Source organism: Lutra lutra, chromosome 14, assembly GCF_902655055.1.
Source record: "Lutra lutra chromosome 14, mLutLut1.2, whole genome shotgun sequence".
Taxonomy (NCBI): domain Eukaryota; kingdom Metazoa; phylum Chordata; class Mammalia; order Carnivora; family Mustelidae; genus Lutra; species Lutra lutra.
Window position 1 is genome coordinate 5883185 of NC_062291.1, and position 18622 is coordinate 5901806.

At 48.5% G+C, this 18622-nt stretch overlaps 1 protein-coding gene across 5 annotated transcripts in view; it reads right to left on the reverse strand.

Moving 5' to 3' along the window:
* Positions 1–8566, reverse strand: part of TARBP1 (TAR (HIV-1) RNA binding protein 1) — a 92915-nt gene extending 84349 nt beyond the window's left edge. For 4 of the 5 annotated variants that reach the window (XM_047701327.1, XM_047701325.1, XM_047701326.1 and 1 more), the window contains exons 1-3: positions 7589–8564; positions 2093–2190; positions 604–673 (exon numbers count right to left, since the gene is read on the reverse strand). In XM_047701327.1, coding sequence (XP_047557283.1) covers positions 604–673; positions 2093–2190; positions 7589–8525 — 1105 coding nt within the window. In that variant the 5' untranslated portion in view covers positions 8526–8564. Of the gene's footprint in view, positions 1–603; positions 674–2092; positions 2191–7588 lie in introns of all 5 variants that reach the window. The other variant, XM_047701329.1, reaches the window with a different exon arrangement.
* Between the last annotated feature and the right edge of the window lie 10056 nt (positions 8567–18622).

The following is an 18622-nucleotide window of genomic DNA, read 5'->3' on the forward strand; positions in this document are numbered from 1 at the left end:
GATATATAACACCAAAGAGCCATCATGAAAAATGTAGAATATACCATCATCAAAACATTCCTAAAGAGCCCTCATCTGTGAAGGGTGCACACTCAAATGACTTCAGACAACAGGGTCTGCTGTGGGGGTTGGGGTGTGCTTCAGGATCAATGGCGGGCAGAGGGGTGGGGGAGGGTACAGAGGGTCGAGGCCGGCTATGGGCTGGTCCCTGCTGAAGCTGGGCGGTGGGGCTCGCTTTACTTATTCCTTCCCTTCTGTGTGTGTTTCAAATGTGCGGTGATCACAAGTTTACAAAATTAACCATATTGCTAAATTACGGCAAACTGCGCACTCATTTAAAGATTTGTTCTCAAAGCCCACTTCAGGATACAGGTAAACGCATCTGGACACACTGCTCGATAAGCCAGAACGTTAGGAACCATCAGTCCAGAAGGCACGAATCTGGAATGTGAACAGCTGTTCTCTTGGTGGCAGCAGATGCATATCTCCTGTTACACTTTGAAGGTTTTTCCAGATTCTCTATAATGCGTTGAGTTATTTACAAAATCAAGGAGGAAAAAAAGCTATAAACGTTATACAAATCAAAATACAAGTAGCCATTACCGTTTTCCTCTGACACTGCATATTCAAACAGACTGTTTAGCTTTGGTAAAACCGGCTTTATAACGTGGATCTGAAAACAAAAACAAAAACAAATATATGAAATAAAAACCTTTAAAAATTAAGATAAACTTCAAAAATTCCGATGAAACTTACTTTCATCTATTGTACAACAGTAGCCCTACTACGCAGAAGGTGCCTGATTCTTCCAGTTTTTATATCCTATGAATTCCGGCTATGAGAATGAGTGTGGCAAAGCTAATGAGCAGGACCTAGGATATGGTGACAGTAACGTCACATTTGTACAGTGTTATCATAAAGCGTTATGTCATGTAATCCTCAACTGCCCTGGGAAATAGGCAGGGCTGATAATACCAACAGATTACAAAGAGGGCAAAAAACCATTCTCTTGAGGCACTCAAGGGATATTCAAGGTCACATGTAGAGTAGGGCCAGACTACTATAGGCAAATGTAGGTAAGTTAGAGTTTCTAATAAATTATGGAGTCTTACGCATCTACTGATAAAGGAAAACTGTAAAAACGTATTTGAATTTGGACATGCTTTCTTTATTCCTCATGTATATTTAGCAAGTGAGTAATTCTTTCAGTCCATGAACGAGGCCTGGTGCACACTTGGGGTGATAGCTAACAATGAGTACCGGGACAGCCAGACCCGCAGAGGTCTGCAGCTGACAGAACGGAGGCTCTGCACCACCCTGGGTCTCCAGGAGTGATTGCCCCAGCAGCAGAGGCATCATCTGGGAACTGGTGAAACACCTGACTTCCTGGCCCCGCCCCCACACCTCCTGAATCAGAATCTCTGGGGACCAGACCCAGCGATTTGTACTTTAACAAGCCATCTAGGTAATTCTAAGGAATGTTAAAGGTTGAGAACCACTGTACTAGCTTAAGAACCACTAGTTAAGAACCACTGTACTAGCTAACCACTGTACTAGTCATCTTAAGAGATTGAGTTCAACTTAAACATTCTACAAAAACTAACTCAAAGTTAACTGAAAATGATTTTTCAGGTTTCCACTTGTAGGACTAGCACACACAGCTCTAAGAACTAAAACAGGAAGGAAGGAGGAAAGAAGGAAGAAAGGAAGGCAGGCAGGCCTACAAAATTAAAGGGCAATTATTTACTTAAGAATCTACCTCAAGTTGCCTTAAGTAATATTTTCCTAAGTCTGTATTTCTTTGAAGATTATATAACGTTGAGAAACTAAAAATTTCACTTCAGAAAGTAAATGTCGAGGGCAGAGCAAGTAAAACTAAAACTCTTCAAGTGACAATTTAAGTCAATTAAAAGCATGCTTTAATTCCTGAGTTAACATTCAGCTTTAAATTAAATTTATGCCAGAAAACAAAGTACATTTGTATCTTATTATGCTTTATCCAAATTGGTCTTTCTGCATTGCCTTTATAGACTGTTTGAAAAAAACTAAAACTCCATCTACACAGCATCTGATAAAACACAAAAACTCTTACCTGATTTCCTTCTAGAGTTTCCATAATTAAAATATAGTTTTCCCAAAACTTTAGCAGCTCATCTTTCTTCTTCTCGGACCACCAAAACAGACTTGGGCCTGATAGGGTTTAAAAAGGAAAATTAGTTCCTTCTTTTGTAGATTTCATAGTTTTCTTAAAGACATTTTAAAAATAATGCCACCATTAGCCAATATTGTATCCTCTAATAATGGAGGGCATCCCTGTATCAAAGCCTAGAGAGTAGGCTTGGGCTAACAAGAATCTCAAAAGTTTTTTGTTTTTTTTATTTTAACTACGATTATTGTTCCAGCGTTCTCGGCAAGGGTCACGGATTTGAACACTTAAACCCCACTTTCTCTCCTTAAGAACCTCACGATAATAGTCAAGGACTTTTCAAAGGCAAAAACCCCAAAGAATGGCAAAAACCCAGAAGCCAACACCAGTGAAACTTAGTTTGAAGATCAGAGAAAAACCAAGCGCACTCAGGAAAAGTGAACATAAGGTGGCACATGGAAAGCCAAGAAGAAACCCAATTTACACTTGAGCTCAGCTCTCCAGACCTAAGGAACAAAAGTTACTTCGTAAGTGGAGGGGAAAAGCAAGGCTAAACTAAAAAGAATTTTGTTTGGTGTGTTAAGAAACAGATCCTCAGTGCCCTTTCCTATGCTCTGAGCATGAAAAAGCCTGGAATTTATTCTCTGGAGAAGGTAAACTTGTGGGTCTCTAGATTGAGATGCATTGGACCCTACTAGGGTCAAGAGTAAGCGAACATGTATGCACCTTGCATGCTGAGACCCCCACCCCTTCTACCTGCCCCTTCCACCACCGGAGCCCCTCAGGTCCCAGGATGCTGGTCTGGCCTTCACTATGCAGCAACAGACTGGAAGGTCTCCGTGGAATCTGGCCAGGCCAAGAGGAAAGACGTGAAAATACTACTGTCAGAGATTCCCCAGTACCGTGGGGCTCGGCCAGAACACCTTGGCGTGAAGTTCACGGTCGGCAAGCACCACTTATGTGTGCGGATTTGGGGTTCCTTATTCATTTTTTTTTTATTAAAGATTTATTTATTGAGAGAGAGAGAAAGAGCTCACAAGCGAGCAGGAGGAAGGGGAGAGGAAGAGAAATCCTCAAGCCAACTCCTGGCCAAGTGTGGAGCCCAAAGCAGGGTCCAAACCTGAGATCTGATCTGAGATCATGACCTGAGCAGAAACCAAGAGATGAAGCTCGACCGACTGAGCCACACGGGCCCCCCACTGGTTCCTTATTCTTAAGTAGAAGCAGGTATCTAAGATCACCAGCCATCTGGGGAAACAGCCACATAAAGATCAAGACCAAAACAAACAGAGATTTGGAGAGAACAAAAATATGCCAGAGGAAGAAAACCTCATGTTGTCATGAGAACAGGATACGATTAACAAGGAGACATTAGAAGAACAAAAAAGATCGCATGAGAATAGAAATTTGATAGAAAAAACCAGAAACTCAAAGAAAGGACTGGAAATAAAGTTGAGGGGGTCACCCAGGGGCTAGAACCAGGAGACAAAATCATAGGAAACAGGACAGAAAAGATGCTTTGATAACCAGTCCAGGAGCTTCAATATCCAACAAGAGAACCGAAAGCAGAAAGGAAGGGAGCAAAGAAAGTAATTCAGGAAAAGTTCTCAGAACTGAAGATCATGATTTCCGGATTGACCAGGTCCACCGAGTGCCCAGGGCAAGGATGAGAACTGACAGGTACCAAAACTGTGAAACTTGAGAATGAAGGCGCCCGGGCCCACTAACTTGCGTGCAGAAGAAATGGAACACGTACAAACAAACACGATTCCGAACGGTTTCAGACGGCTCGACAGCAACACCGGAAGCTCAAGCTCCTAAGATAATAGATCGGTGCCTTCAAAATTCTGAATGGAAATGTTTTTTAAGCTAGAATTCCACCCCCACCTCCATCGAATCATAAATAAATGTGACAGGAAAACAGAGGCAGTTAGACAAGCTTGGTCTCAGTTTCCACTTAGGATAGAGAAAGCTACAGAAGAACATTCCTGCCATACGGACAGAGAGAAAAGGCTGGACACACAGTCCTAAACCCTGACACCTGAGACGACAATGCCTCCAGGGGATCGGAACTGCACAGGGCAGAAGGCCTCTCTCTAAGAACACACAAGACACTAGAACTCAATCTATCTCTGGTCAAGAGCAGGAAGAAGAGGTGGTCACCAAAAATGTTTAAAAAAAAAAAAAAAACAGGGGCACCTGGGTGGCACAGTTGGTTAAGTGTCTGTCTCTTGGGTTCCACTCAGGCCATGATCTCAGGGTCGTGGGATCGAGCCCCACATGCTCAGTGCGGAGTCTGATTCTCTCCCCCTCCCCCTGCTCAAGCTCTCTCTCGATCTAAAATAAAATCTTTTTTTAAAAAAGAAAAAAAGAGCCCAATGAAGGTTTGTTGAGTTTTTTCCAAGGCGAGGTGTGGGCTTGTTTGACAACCTAGAACCCCGGGAACCCCAAGGGAGTCCGCAACCACTCACCAGCTCTCTTCCTTAGGCATCCCCCCAAGTGATCTGAGGAAGACGGCGGGAAAGGCAAGAGACTGGAGCACAGGCGTGCAGGGCAGGAGCAGGTCTGAGAGGACGGCGGGACTAACCGAAACAGGCCAGCCCAGCCTTACACCAGTACAAGGTGGTGGTCAAGTGCTGAAGCCTGTCTGCCCCCAGGATCCTCCTCAAACAGGAGACCAAAGGCGTCTGCCCCTGGAGGAAACCCTGCCACATCCCCACGCCTGTCCCTGTCCCGACACCAGGCAAACATTGGCCGCCCTGGGAGATGGAGAGAAAACCCGCTCACCCAACCCTGTACCGACAGGAGGAAACCCCTCATGCGCAGAATCCCGGGGCAGGGGGGCGTGGGGGGGATACGAAGCAGGTCTGCTGCCGTGGGGGAGGGCAGGGAGAGGGCAGGGAACCAGCGGTCAAGTCCTACCACAGGCAGGAGCAGAATGCAGCCACCACGGGAGAGGGTGAGGGAACTCTACACCCTTCACCAAGTAGGACACGAGGTTATATGCCGAGGGAGCTGGATGGAAGCCTGAGGTTCGGGCACACCGGGCCTAAGAAGAGGATGGAGCAGAAGAGATGAAAAGTACCACCCCCTCGACCATCTCAAGCCTTGTACCAAGTAACGGACATCAGCCATCTACCCTTGAGGGAAGGACCCCAACTGTGGTGTTAGCATCAAAGTCTTCAGAAGACAAGAACACAGAGGAAAATCCTTTAGGGACTCCCGGCTTCCCACTAAACCCAAGGGAGCAACACCCCACAGCCATGGCAGCAAGACCCAAATCCAGCTTCACCATTAACTCGCGTGACCCAATCCCCAACACTAATGGCCTCACAGAAGAGGAGGGCGCCCATCCCTAGACACAGAGATCCAGTTCACTCTACTGACGAGAGTGACCCCCTTGCCCAGAGATAAAAGAAAAAACAAAACCAACTCAGAGATGGCTCGTGCAGAGGACTCATACAGGATTACAACTCACATGTTAAGGGATCTAGGGGAGAAGGTAGACAACCTGTGTGAACAGCTGGGCATTTTCAGGGAATGGAAATTAAGTGTCAGATGGAAATGAAAGAATAACACATCAGGGGCGCCTGGGTGGCTTGGAAGGTTAAGCATCCGACTCTTGCTTTAGGCTCTGGTCATAATCTCGGGGTCCTGGAATGGAGCCCCATGTCGGGTCGGGTAGGGTGGTGTCCACGCTCAGCAGGGAGTCTGCTTGTCCCTCTCCCAACCCCAGCTTGCCTGCTCTCTCGCTCTCTAAATAATCTTTAAAAACCTATCAGACATGCTCTGATAAAAATTTTTATCTCTGGATGATGCCTACACCAAAACAAGTGAGAAAACCAAAAAAGATAAAAGTTTGAACTCCAGGAAACGAGAATTCCAAGCCAGGCATCAGGTGAGGGCAGAGCTGAGAACTGGCAGCCACACATCAGGCTGAGCTTCTAAGGGGAATGTAGGAGAGACGTCTTGGAGAAAATGATTGGACTTTGTATAAGAAAGATTTAGAGGATGAGCTAACTTCAAGGCTGAATTCATGATAAATATAGAGAGAACCAAAGTCATCTGTAAATGACCTAATTCCAGAAAAAAACCTGCAGGAAGGGGGAAAAAAATCATAATTTACTACATGGGTCATCTGTGAACATCTTCAGTCATAACTTTGTAAACAATGAATTTACATTTAACTGAAGTGTAACTGTGGCAAATGATGTTGATTTACCCAGATTATTGGAAGACACAGAGGTTAAGTCCAAAATAATCAGCTCAAAGAGGTACAAGTGGTTGCTCTCCGAGGGGCAGGAAGCAGAGACCACTGCTCATCTTTAAAACTCTGTAGAATGACTCTTTTAAAAAAATGACTTCAATTTTGGTCATTTAAAAAATGTTCTCCGGTGAAAACTCTCCTTGGATGATCACTACTTTGTGGACTGCCAGAATATTTACTAACGTTGTAGACAAACATGAAGATCTACTCCCAACTTCAACCAAACAAAATACCCCTTACCAGTAAGAGGGGGTACAGTTAAACAGGCAGAAATTATCTATGGGGACAACTTTTTTTTCTTTTCCTTTTTTTTAAGGACTTTATTTATTTGACAGGCAGAGATCACAAGTAGGCAGAGAGGCAGGCAGAGAGAGAGGGGGAAGCAGGATCCCCGCCGAGCAGAGAGCCCGATGCGGGGTTCGATCCCAGGACCCTGAGATCATGACCTGAGCGAAAGGCAGAGACTCAACCCACTGAGCCACCCAGGCGCCCCTATGGGGACAATTTTTAATCATTCTATCTTGGTCTTGGACAGCTCAGAAAGATGACTGAAAAGCACTTTCCCACATTTCAGCGAACAAACCAATCCACAGTAAGTACCACACTGAAGGGAGTCCTTGGTAGCTGGGCCACTCTTGCTTTGTCATCAAGGAGTAGGAAGCATAGTCTCAAAAGATTTTTTAAAAATTACTTAAAATCGGACTCACCCTATTAAAACAATAGCAAAAACACCCTCCAAAGGACGACTTAAGGACCAAACATTTTACAGAGAGAACTACCAAGGGAAAGTTCCGGAGTGTGATGATTCCTAGGGCAGAATTGTACCGTACACAACCCAACCACTGATCTTTCAACTTGGTGGACGCGAGCCCTTCCTCCCTGAGCAGGGACCTACCCCGAGCCCTGCTCGGACTCAGCCACGTTCCTCACCATTCCCCGGCTCAGGGCTGCGCCCCGCTCTGGGTCAGAAAGGTGAGGAAGCGCGGACTGTTCACAGCTGCCGAGATTCGTGTCGCCTGGAGACCACCCCGAGGTGAGGTTCCCAAGGTTTCCAGGCTTTGGGGTTACGGGACACACACACGCACGGAAGGCGGAGAGCTGGTTTCGGAAGCAGAAGCCCCTCCTCCCCCCGCAGAAGGCCAAGGGGGTTGGGACAGAAGCGGGGAGGGCAGTACCGGTTCCTTCGCGGGGGCCGCAGGCGCAGGGCGCGCCGCGCTCCGCCGACACCTCCACTGCCCTCTGCAGCAGGTAGCGCGCCCGCTTGCGCGTCAGCGCGTCGGGGGCCCGCGCCAGCCCCGCCTGCACCGTCCTCCAGAAGCGCCCGCAGCGCCGCGCGTCGGGGACCTCCTCGTCCGCTCCCGGGCCGCGGTCGGCGCCGGGCTCGGGCAGCAGCCTCTCGGCCAGGGCGCTCAGCACGAGCAGCCGCGGCCCGACGCGGCCGGGCCCCGAGGGCGCCCCGGCCGCGACCAGCCCGGCCCAGACGGCCCGCAGCGCCGCCCCGCCGCACTGGCCCAGCGCCGGCAGCAGCCTCCCGGCCGCCAGCTCCGCCGTGTCCTCCGCCGGCCCGGCCTCGTCCCGCTCCCCGTCGGCGCCCAGCGCCAAGGCGAGGGCGGCCTGCGTCACCCGCTCCAGGAGGGGCCCGTCCTCGCGGGGCCGCAGGCAGGGCCCGACCGCCGCCAGCACCTCCACCGCCGCCTCCGCACCGGCCGCGGGCCCCCCGGCCACAAGGTCGCGCAGCGCCTCCTCCACCAGGGCGGCCGCCAGCTGCGGGCCCCCGGCGAGGCGGGCGCACGAGCGCAAGGCGGCGGTCGCGGCCCTCAGCACGCGCCGGCGGTCCCGCGGCGGCAGGTCGGGGTCCGGGCCGCCCGCGGGTCGCCCACGCAGGCCCCGTAGCAGCGGCACCAGGAACCCGGCGGCGACCTCGCGCGCCGCCTCCGGGAGCGCGCCCGCATCCCCGCCGCCACCGCGCTCCTCCGCGTCCTCGAGGCGCTGCAGCAGGAAGCGCAGCGTCTCCACGCGCTCCGCGGACGCCTCCCCGCGGCACAGCGCCCCGAGCAGGACCCGAGGGTCCCGGCTCTGCGACAGCAGCGTTTCCGCGAGGACCCGCTCCATTTACCGCGCGCGCCCCGCCGTGGCCACCCGGCGCCTAAACGACGGGCGTGCGCGAGTGCGTGCGCGTGCGCGGTGCCCGGGCGCCCGCTGGGAGGGGGCTGCGGCCCCGCCCCGTCCCGCTCCGCGCGCGCCCCGGGCACTTGTCCGCTACACCGTACGCAGCGGGTGCCCCTCGCCCCACCCTCACTGTTTTTTAGAAGAAAGGTGCCCCTCGTTAAAAGATGCTGTAGTGCGCGCTCCAGCTCCACCGGTTCCTAATTGGAGATTGGCCTGCCGGGGCCCTAAATCAAGCAGGTGTTCCTGAGAGCTCAGGCCAGAGGTACACCTGAGGGCAGCTCTCAGCCGCTTAGGAGCTTATTTTCCAAAAAGGCACAGGCTGCCCACCCCCCCCCCCCCGCCCCGCCCAAAGAGATTGACACAGTGGGTCTGGAATGGATTCCGGACACTTGCAAAAAAAAAAACCAAACCAAACCAAAACAAAAACAAAATCCTGAAAACGTGAGAATGGTTCAGAGGCCCTGAAAACTACTTTAGCTATGTGTTAGGGACAGGCAGGGCTGAAAAAAAGAGGCCCACCCCGGGCCTTTGTAGTCACTGTCCAAAGCTGACTGTAGCATGCAGATGTTTCTACACAGTGCTTGTGTTCCCCTGTGCAATCTCAAAAACTGACCATCCATGTATTTTCTGTGTTTGTGACAGCATCTACTGTTAAAAAACAAAGTCTTGGGTTAGCATGGATCTTACTGGTTTGGTTCCCAGGCAAACTGAATCTGTGACATGGGTTTTCTTTGCCTTCTAACCGTAGAGATCTCTCCCATAGTGAATGGAGAAAATAATACCCCACCTTCAAAAAGTTTGACATGTAATAAACATAATTGATAAGGTATAATTTAAAGTTACTTAAAGTTAAGGTTACTTTTACATAAAGTCATTTTATGTTTTGGATTTTATGTAACTTAAAGTTATCTAAATTTAAAGTTACTAAACACCATGGATGCAAGATTTTTTCCCATCTTTCTGTCCATTTTCTTCATTGACAGAATGCACAAATGCTTCTATTGTAAACCCACTCAGAATAAATTTCAATTGCCTTCAAGATACACTTCTCATATGCCTAATAAACAAAAATGGACAAAACTATCAAATGAAGACATGCAAATGCAGACCTCTGAAAAGGTGTTCAGTATTCGTTGTTAGAGAAATGCAAATTAAACCATAAAAAAAGATACCTTTTCACACTCCTTTGAATAGCTAAAACTTCAAAGATTGAAAAGAGCCAAGGACTCACTTTGGGAAGCTGTCTCTAATGACATTTATACCTCCACCCCTGGATATTTGCTTAAAATAAATGAAAACATATTACGACAGAAATGTTTGTACAGGAATGTTGTTGCCAACATTAGTCATTATAACCAAAAGTTTATCACAACCGAAACATCCCTTGATGGAGGAACAGATAAATTGTGATCTGTTCGTATAATAATGCTTGCTGTTCAGCCATAGCAAATTACTAATGCATGCAAGAACATGGGTAAATCTCAAAAACATTATGTTGAACAAAAGAAGCCAGAGAACAAGGTTTACATACTGCATGATTCCATGTATGTGAAATTCAAGAATAGACATAAGTAATCTTTTGGGTAGAAATGAGAATGGTACTTGCCTACAGGAAGTGGAAATTAGAACAGGGCACCAGGGAACTTTCTGAGGTAATGGAAATATTTTTCTTGATTGGGGTGTCGGTCACACAGGTTTCACACTTGTCAAAACTCCTTGAAATGAATCCTTGAGATCTAGACATTTCAGTGCATGTAAGCTTTACCTCAGTTTTTAAAAATGACTTATTAGAAACATATTCATAAGTTGGCCTATGTTTCGTGCCCTGTTACCTACAGACTAAAGCCCAGCTCCAGAACGTGCACTGAAGGCTTCTCAGCCTCTGTTGAAAGCCAACCAGCCTCCTAGCGAATTCCCCCTACTGTGCCCCATTTTCCAGTCACGCGGAACATGGTGGGCAAGTGGTCTCCTAACTACAGAGCTGCCTTTTCCGTCCTTGGTGGTTGAGGATTTCCTTTTCCTGAAGCGCTGTCTTCCTCCAGGTCTCATTTTCTTATGACATAGCTTCTTCCTGTTTTCTTTTCTTCACCTCTTTGAAGGAAGACTCCTCTTCCCCCTCCTGACCTGTTTCCAGTTACATCTCCAGGCCCCTGTTCTTCTCACTTTATAAATTTTACTGGAGTAACTTCATTAAAACTAGAGATTGGGCTACCATTGATGTGCTAATGATCAGAAAAAATCCGTATCTCCTGCCCAGATCTCTCTCCTGAGCCCCCAACCTATCTACCCAACTGCCTGCCAGACGTCTCCATTGGCATACCCAGGCATCAGTCTGACTTTACACTTTTACAAACTTAAGCCATTGTCCTCATTCCCCCAGCATCCTTACTTCTTCCCAAGTATTTCTAAAATTCTAGTGTCCCCCCTCCTTTGTCCCCAACCAATACCTTAGTTTTCGACTGTTCTCTTTTCTTACTAAGATAACAGCAGCAGCCTCCCGCCGAAATCACTCTCCACTCCAATACCCACTCCATGCTGCTACCAAGATGCTCTTCCTGAAACCAAACCACTGGTGGCCACAGCCCTCAGAATGATGTTTCACTATTTTAATGTGACATCCAAGATGCCTTGTGAGGTGGCCCCTTCCTACTTCTCCAGCCCCATCTCCCACATGCCTCATATACACCTGGATTTGGAAGTCCCTAAAACACGCCACGTGCTCTCACTTTGCCCTTTCAAAAGCCCCTCCATCATCCAGAGAGCCCTTACCTCTACTCCACATGACTGGACACAGTTCCTTTCAGGACACTGTTCAAATGTCACCTCTCCCAACAGTTGTTTCTTAACACTTCACTCCCACCAACACCCACCCCCAGCCTAGGCAGGTGACCCTCTTCCAAATTCCCAGAGCATCCTCGCATATCACTAACACTGCGTTTGTCATGTTGTGATGTAATTGCAGGTTTATATTTCCAGCTGCCTTTCACCGTGAGCAATTTGAGGGCGAGGGGTGGTGGGAAGAAGGTATGAGGTTATTGTCTTTAATCACACTAATCCCAGCACGTGCTCCTCTACCTACTTCGTGCTCAAGAAACGCTATTGAGGGGCACCTGGGTGGCTCAGTTAAGGGCCCAACTCCTGATTTCAGCTCAGGTCATGATAGCATGGATTGTGAGATTGATCCCCAAGTAGGGCTCCATGGTGACCAGAGAATCTGCTTACAATTCTCTCTCTCCCTCTGCTCCCCCCACTCTAACTCGCACGCATGCACTCTCGCTCCCTCTCTCGCAAATAAATAAATCCTTAAGAAAAGAGAGAAATGCTTACTAACGGGCTGACCATCTCTAATTCCTCCATGAAGACCCAAATTACAGGGCATTTCCAATAAGCCACTCCCAATGCCCCTAATCATACCAGCTTCTACTTGTGTATTCTCTAAACCTTCCACTGTAGCAATAATAGTGGCTAACAATTACCCACCATATTTACTATAAAGAAGACATGGTAATATTTTTCTATATGTATTAATACATTTAACCCTCAAGACAACTCATAAATGGTGTGCTATTATTTTTCTCATTTTATGGAAGAGGAAACCAAGAATGGGGGAGGTTAAGGAATTTGCCCCAAAGTCACATGACCAAAAAAGCAGCCAAGCTGGCTCAAAGCCACGCACCCTGCTCTAAAACATCAAGAGAGAAAAGTACACAATGAACGTGTCAGGTTAACTGTCTCACAGCCCCTGCTAGTGTCTGGAGCAACCGCTCAGTAAACTATTGTGTGAACGGATGAATGTGTTTGTTTCTGCCGCAGCCTATGCACACCTTAAGAATCAGGGTTGCGCTTTAATTCATTTTGTATCCTACACACCAAACAAAGTACCAGAAACATAGTAACCCTGCAGTGAGTGCTCGAACCTGGATAAGTAAGAATTCAGCATTTTGTGGTGACAGTCAGATAAATCCAACGGTCAGAAAATTCGCAGTGACACAATTACTCTTGAAACATGAGCCTCTGCGAGCTGACATCCTTGTCGCTTGGATCAACATGTAATAAATCGCTGCTCTGGTAGAGGAGACCCAGAATCTCCAGGTACATACCCCTCCTCATCCTTGCAAAGGTGAATGGTCGGTTACAAGTGATAGAGTGGGGTTTAGAATCCTTTGCTGTCCCTAATCCTTGCCATTTCCCCTGCTTCATCCATAAGTGAATAGAGTTTATGACTAGCAGTTATCTTATCTAGCACCAGCAAAAGCAGGTGCCAGTGGAGGCAAGTGTCACAGTCTCTCCTGCTTTCTTAGCTACTTTAGCTCAAGAATGCATGTATTCAGCATTCTGTCCTGCATCCTTTACACCCAAAGCTTGCCACCTGCTGTTTCCTCCAGTGATGAATGATGAACGTGTCTGCTTCTGAGAAAGAGACTCTGCCCGTGCTTTGTCTGATGGATGCAAGCGTCTGGCGATGGCCACGGGATGTGCTCCCTGCTCACAGCTGAATGACCCCCTTGCTTATGCTCTCACGAAACGGGCTGCAACACCAAATCATTCAGATTTAGGCATTAGTTGCCGATGCCATATATTTTAGATCTTCCCAGGAGCTCTCTAAAGATGGATATCCTGGATTCCCTTCTAAGCTGAAATAGTGCCCTTATAAATGGGATGGTTTGGCAGTTCCTCTGAGCTTTAATCCTGACTCTTCTCCCGTTTCCCATTTACAATGAATACCGCTTCCTCTTTGGAAGGTAACGAAGAGAGGTGAATGGGGAAGTGCCCGTTAGGGAAAGTCATCCAGGTCAATGTTTTCTTAAATGTCTCTTCCTTAGAGGAGTGTTGCTGCGAACTCCCTGTTTGCTGCTGCTGAAGTTCCTGCAGGTACTTAACTGGTACTTAAGCAGGTACTTAACTGCAGGTACTTAACTTGACCCAGTGAGCCAGAGCACCCCAATCCTGTGCGTGACAGATAGCCACGGAAAACAGTGAAGGATGAACAGCCTTCCAGAGATAGGTACACAGGGCTCACAACACACTGAAAAAGTTTTTTTACGTGCCTGCGTCTCGTATGCACGCGTGCTCTGGGATGGATGGGCAGATCTGGTTAGAAGCTGACGTTTCTCCGGTAGAAGACGGTGCCGTGGTCAAGGTGGTGTGCTTTTCCGTCCTTGATGTTTACAGTTGCAAAGTGGAAGACACATCTAGAAGGAAAGGAGAGCCACCACTGGCAAGAGGTCAGCTGGAGCCTTCAGCGGTTTACCTCGGAGAGCCTAATAATGGGAGGGAGCTGCTTGAGAGGTTCTGTCTGAGATTTTTTGATTTTTTGCCTTGTGATGTGTCCCATGAAAGTCCTCAGAGAATCTGCATGGAGAAAATTGCTGTAGCCGGACCAGGAGTAGGATTACGTGAAGGCGGATATCCAGAAGCCTCGAATTCCCTTTGGGGATCTGTGGCAGATACCATTAGTTGTTTACACAATATCTATCCTCCCTTCTTCCTTGCTCACAAAACCCTGATTTTGTTCTGGATGATGGTGTGTTAACCTCCCCCCGCCCGCTCCAGAGAATGGCTTATGCTTAGGAAGCCAGCAGGGCAATCTTGTTCCCTACTTTCCTTTCCTTAGAGTTAGGTGATGGAGGCTGGCTTGTGTCCTTGTCCTTGACAAAGAGACCTCAGCAGAAGTCCACTAGCTATATGTCTGGGAAAGCATTTGCTTTCTTTGAAGATTATATTTATTTATTTGTCAGAGAAAGACACAGAGAGAGTGCACAAGCAGGGGGAGCGGCAGGCAGAGGGAGAAGCAGACTCCCCGCTGAGCAAGGAGCCTGATCAGGGACTTGATCCCAGGACCCTGGGACCGTGACCTGAGCTGAAGGTAGATGTTTCACCAACTGAGCCACCCAGGAGTCCCAAAGGTTTTGCTTTCTGATAAAAAAAAGAAATACTGTCACTGCCCTAGCCTGCCTCTACTGCTTCTCGCCTGAACACAGTGTGCGCCCGGGACCACTGGAGCCATGTCAAGCCCATCAGAGAACACGTGCGAGGTGTTCAGCTTGGCAAGAACCTGGCTTCCTTGGAGCTGCTCAGCCACTGCTGGAAAGTAGCTGTTTCGGGACTGACTATTATATGAGAAAAATGAGCCCTGTCTGCTTGAGCATCTCTCGTTGAGTTCTCCATCCTCGCAGTCAAACACTCGTACCCGAAGCAGAGCTCCCACCCGGCTGCACGTTATGTCCTATCACTGCCTCTATCAGATCCGAGCCTCTTGCTCTTTCAGGGCTGAGACTTTCTGACCAAGTGCCACAGTCATTTCCCCCTCGAACCCCACATTCGCTGTGCTAAGCCCTGGGACTCATGGCCCCATTCAAAAGGACACGACACGGTCGTCCTGGACATCCATTCTTCCTTGTTCTCAGCTCGTACTCAAGTGCGTGGTCTGGGTGAAGTTTGGGAGGGGCCTGCCCTGGGCTTCCCATGAAAACGTGTCTTCCAGCTCTGCCTTTCTCGGAAGTAAGACCCTCCCTAGTGTGGGCCTCCCCCAGAATCTGTTGGCTTTCAGCTTGGTGCGGAGGAGAATCACCAGGCGTCCTGGACCCCCAGAGCAGCCTGCTCACACAGGACGCCTGGCCTCACTCTGGAGCAATCAAACCAGAAACTCAGAGCATGGGGCACAGCACCATATTTTTTCTGGAAAGCTCCACGAGATGGCTGAGAATGGCTCCCTCATGCACATCCTATCTCTCATGGTAGATATTCACAGGAAATTAGGGGAGGAAGGGAGACAAAGAAAACTTCACTATCTGGGGACAAGCCATCCTTTGGACATTCAGCTAATCAGCCGATGGGAGACAGACACTGTCTTGCCTCTGCCGTAGGCCGCCTCGCCCATTTGAAGATGCAGAGAAGGAGAAGCGTGAAGAACCGAGAGAGAGAGAGAGAGAGAGAGAGTCACTGGCCTCACTGAGGGGAGGGAAGGAGGTGTGACCGTGTTCACAGCAGTCCCCAGGACGGACACGTTCACTCCCAGTATGCCATGTGTTGTCTCCCCTAAGATCCCAATGGTACGCTGAGATGCTATGAGGGCCGTGAAATTTTTTTATCAGTTTATCTTTTAAACACAATCTAAGAGCTTTATAAAAACGAGAAAAACAATTGTCTTTGCTCCTACCACTAGATCCTTTCCTCTCCATTTTTGGTTTCCTGCAAACAGAAGGTGTTCTACAGAAGCATCCTTCCCTGCTCTCCTGAGGGCCCAACGCCCCACTGAGGCCGCGCTCCTCCCTGGGCGGGCATAGGAGTTCCACAGGCGCAGGGAGCAGGACAAAGCGTGCTCACCCCTTTTCCAAGGCAAAAGTCAGAATTCTCAAGCTTGGCTCTTGCTGTCAGCATCTCTCCCTCTGTTGCTGCTGTGCCCCGGGGAGGCGGTGGCAGGATCTACCGTCACCCAAGGATCCTGTTAAAGGAGGATTTGCAGCACGTCACTGCAGGGAGACTGAGGCGGAGAGAGTTCCGGCCAACGCCAAGGCCAACGCCAGCATGAGAGCGTGGGAGGGGCTTTCACCGCTGCGTGTGCAATAAGGAAGGACGTGAAATCCCTGAGGGACTGTCTTTATTTTGCTGCCTGGTGATAAGCATCGAAAGGCTGCATTCAGCCGAACCTGGACATACCAGGCCAATCAAAGTCTCCTCAGTAGTAGCTGCTACCCAAGGAGGTTTTTCTCAAAGCACTGGGAATTTCCTTTCCCTGATAGATAAGTAGGTGTCCTTAACTCTCAGAGGGTTTGGCATATGGATTTAAATGCTGGTGCCTGGGCTCAGAGCTAGAGGCCATTAAGCAGATACTGCTGATTCCTCATTGGGGGTGGGACAAAGCTTTTAAGGTGAGCTACGGAGACAGTTCTCAAGATTTCAGGCAAGGATATTGTGGGGTTTATTTTTCCTGTTGGTTTGGGGCAGGAGTGGGTTACAGCCCATGAAATAGATGCCAGAGATGTCACTCACCTCCACGATGCAGCTCCCAGCTTTTCCTAGTTCCTGGGCAGTGGGGCACCTATTTTTTTTTCTTTCACTGAAATATGTCCTCTGCTGGGTTCTCTTTCTTGTGCACATACATGTGCACATACAAGATGTGATGGTTAATTTGATGTGTCAGCGTGAGAGTTGTTTTTGGTTGAGATGAATATGAGGTGGACCAACTTGGAGTAAAGCAGATCTTGGGTGGGCCTCGTCCAATCAGATGATGGCCTGACTAGAACAAAAAGACGGGCCTCCCTAAGCAGGAAGAAACACTGCAGCAGATGGCCTTCAGACCACATCTGCACCACCGGCCCTCTTGTCTCCCACCTGCTGACCCACACTGCAGACTTGGACTTGTCAGCTTCCAGAATCACGTGAAAGAACTTGTAAGTCTCTTTCTCTGGGGTCTCCTGGGTGGCTCCGTCAGTTAAGTGTCTGCCTTCAGCTCAGGTCATGATCCCGGGGTCCTGGAATCAAGTCCCACATCGGGCTCCCTGTTTGGCAGGGAAACCACTTCTTGCTCTGCCCTGCTTGTGCTCTTGCTCTCTCGCTCTCTGTCAAATAAATAAATAAAATCTTTAAAAAATTCCTTTCTCTCTATATATTCTACGTATATCCTGTTGGTTCTGTTTCTCTGGAGACCCCCGACGGATACACAAGAGTTCCCTAACACTTAAGTACTTCTGGAAACACCGTCTACTAAATGCAATGCTAAGTTAAAAAAAAAAAAAAGTATTTGCTGAATTTAGAATTTCATTTTAAAGACTGTGTGTTTTTAAGTTGATAATCTCATGTCTTCCTAGTGATCGGTAGTTTTATTTTTTAAGTTCCTCATTGCTCTCATCGGCCAATAAATACTACAGTGTTTCTGAGTCTATAAGAAATAGGTGTTATGTAACTTATTTTTCTCAATCAGCCACTCAATCGGGATAAATTTATCCGGCATCCATCCACTATATACTCCTTTAAACAGTTTATAAAAGTCAATGTGGTTTCTCTCTCAGGTGTGTCTTCCCCTCTTTGTGGCTAAAAGAGTAGAGTGTTTGTAAGGCAAGGGACAGGTGGAAGGGGACGGGCAGCCACTTAACACAAGAATGTATGGGAGAGATGTTAGCAGGAGGGGTGATCTTTTCGGCGTGAAAGATTCAGTTGCTTTTAAGATGCTCTGCCCAGAGACCTGGCTTCGGAGGCTGTCTTCCTGTTTCTTTCCTCGTCCTCAAAACTGAAGACCAGCGGCGCCTGGGTGGCTCAGTCATTAAGCGTCCGCCTTTGGCTCAGATCCTGATCCCAGAGTCCGGGGATCGAGCCCCGCGTCAGGCGTCCTCCTCCGCGGGAAGCCTGCTTCTGCCTCTCCCACTGCCCCTGCTTGTGCTCCCTTTCCTGCTGTGTCTCTCTCTGTCAAATAAACAAATAAAATATTTTAAAAAAAATGAAGACCACCCTACCCTTCACACACACACACGCACACGCACGCACACAGCATCCCACCCCTTATCCAGCAGCAGATGGTGAGAACAGAAAAAGACTGAAAGTTCTAACTTCAGGATGCCTGATCCAAGAGGAAGAAAACTTTGGGAGCAGGTGGAGTGGGGCGGAAAGGAGAGGAGAGGTGTGAGCCAGAGTGGTGAAATAGTGGGAACAAAACAATAGTAAGTTGTTCCAGAACGTTCCATCCCATCACAAACACCCAGTTCCTTTTGGGAAGAGCAGGTGCCGGGGTTGCGGGGGGGCGGGGGGGAGACACCGTGCTTGAGCTTGTTTGCCGTCAGTGCGAATATCTAGGTATTGGCAAACCTACACTCCATCTAGTCTGCGGGCAATTTCTTTTTATATCTAGATCCGACGTTGTGAACAGTATTCACGTCCTTGTGAGTAAGCAGGGCCGAGCCCTGAGCACCTGACGACAGTTGTCTGTAAATATCGATCCCCCTTGGTTAGGAATGATGGCAGAGCTCCTTATCACTTGTGACTTTGACCTTTTTTGCATTAGGGGATGACTGAGGGCTGCACGTGACATGAATTTACTTTGCCTG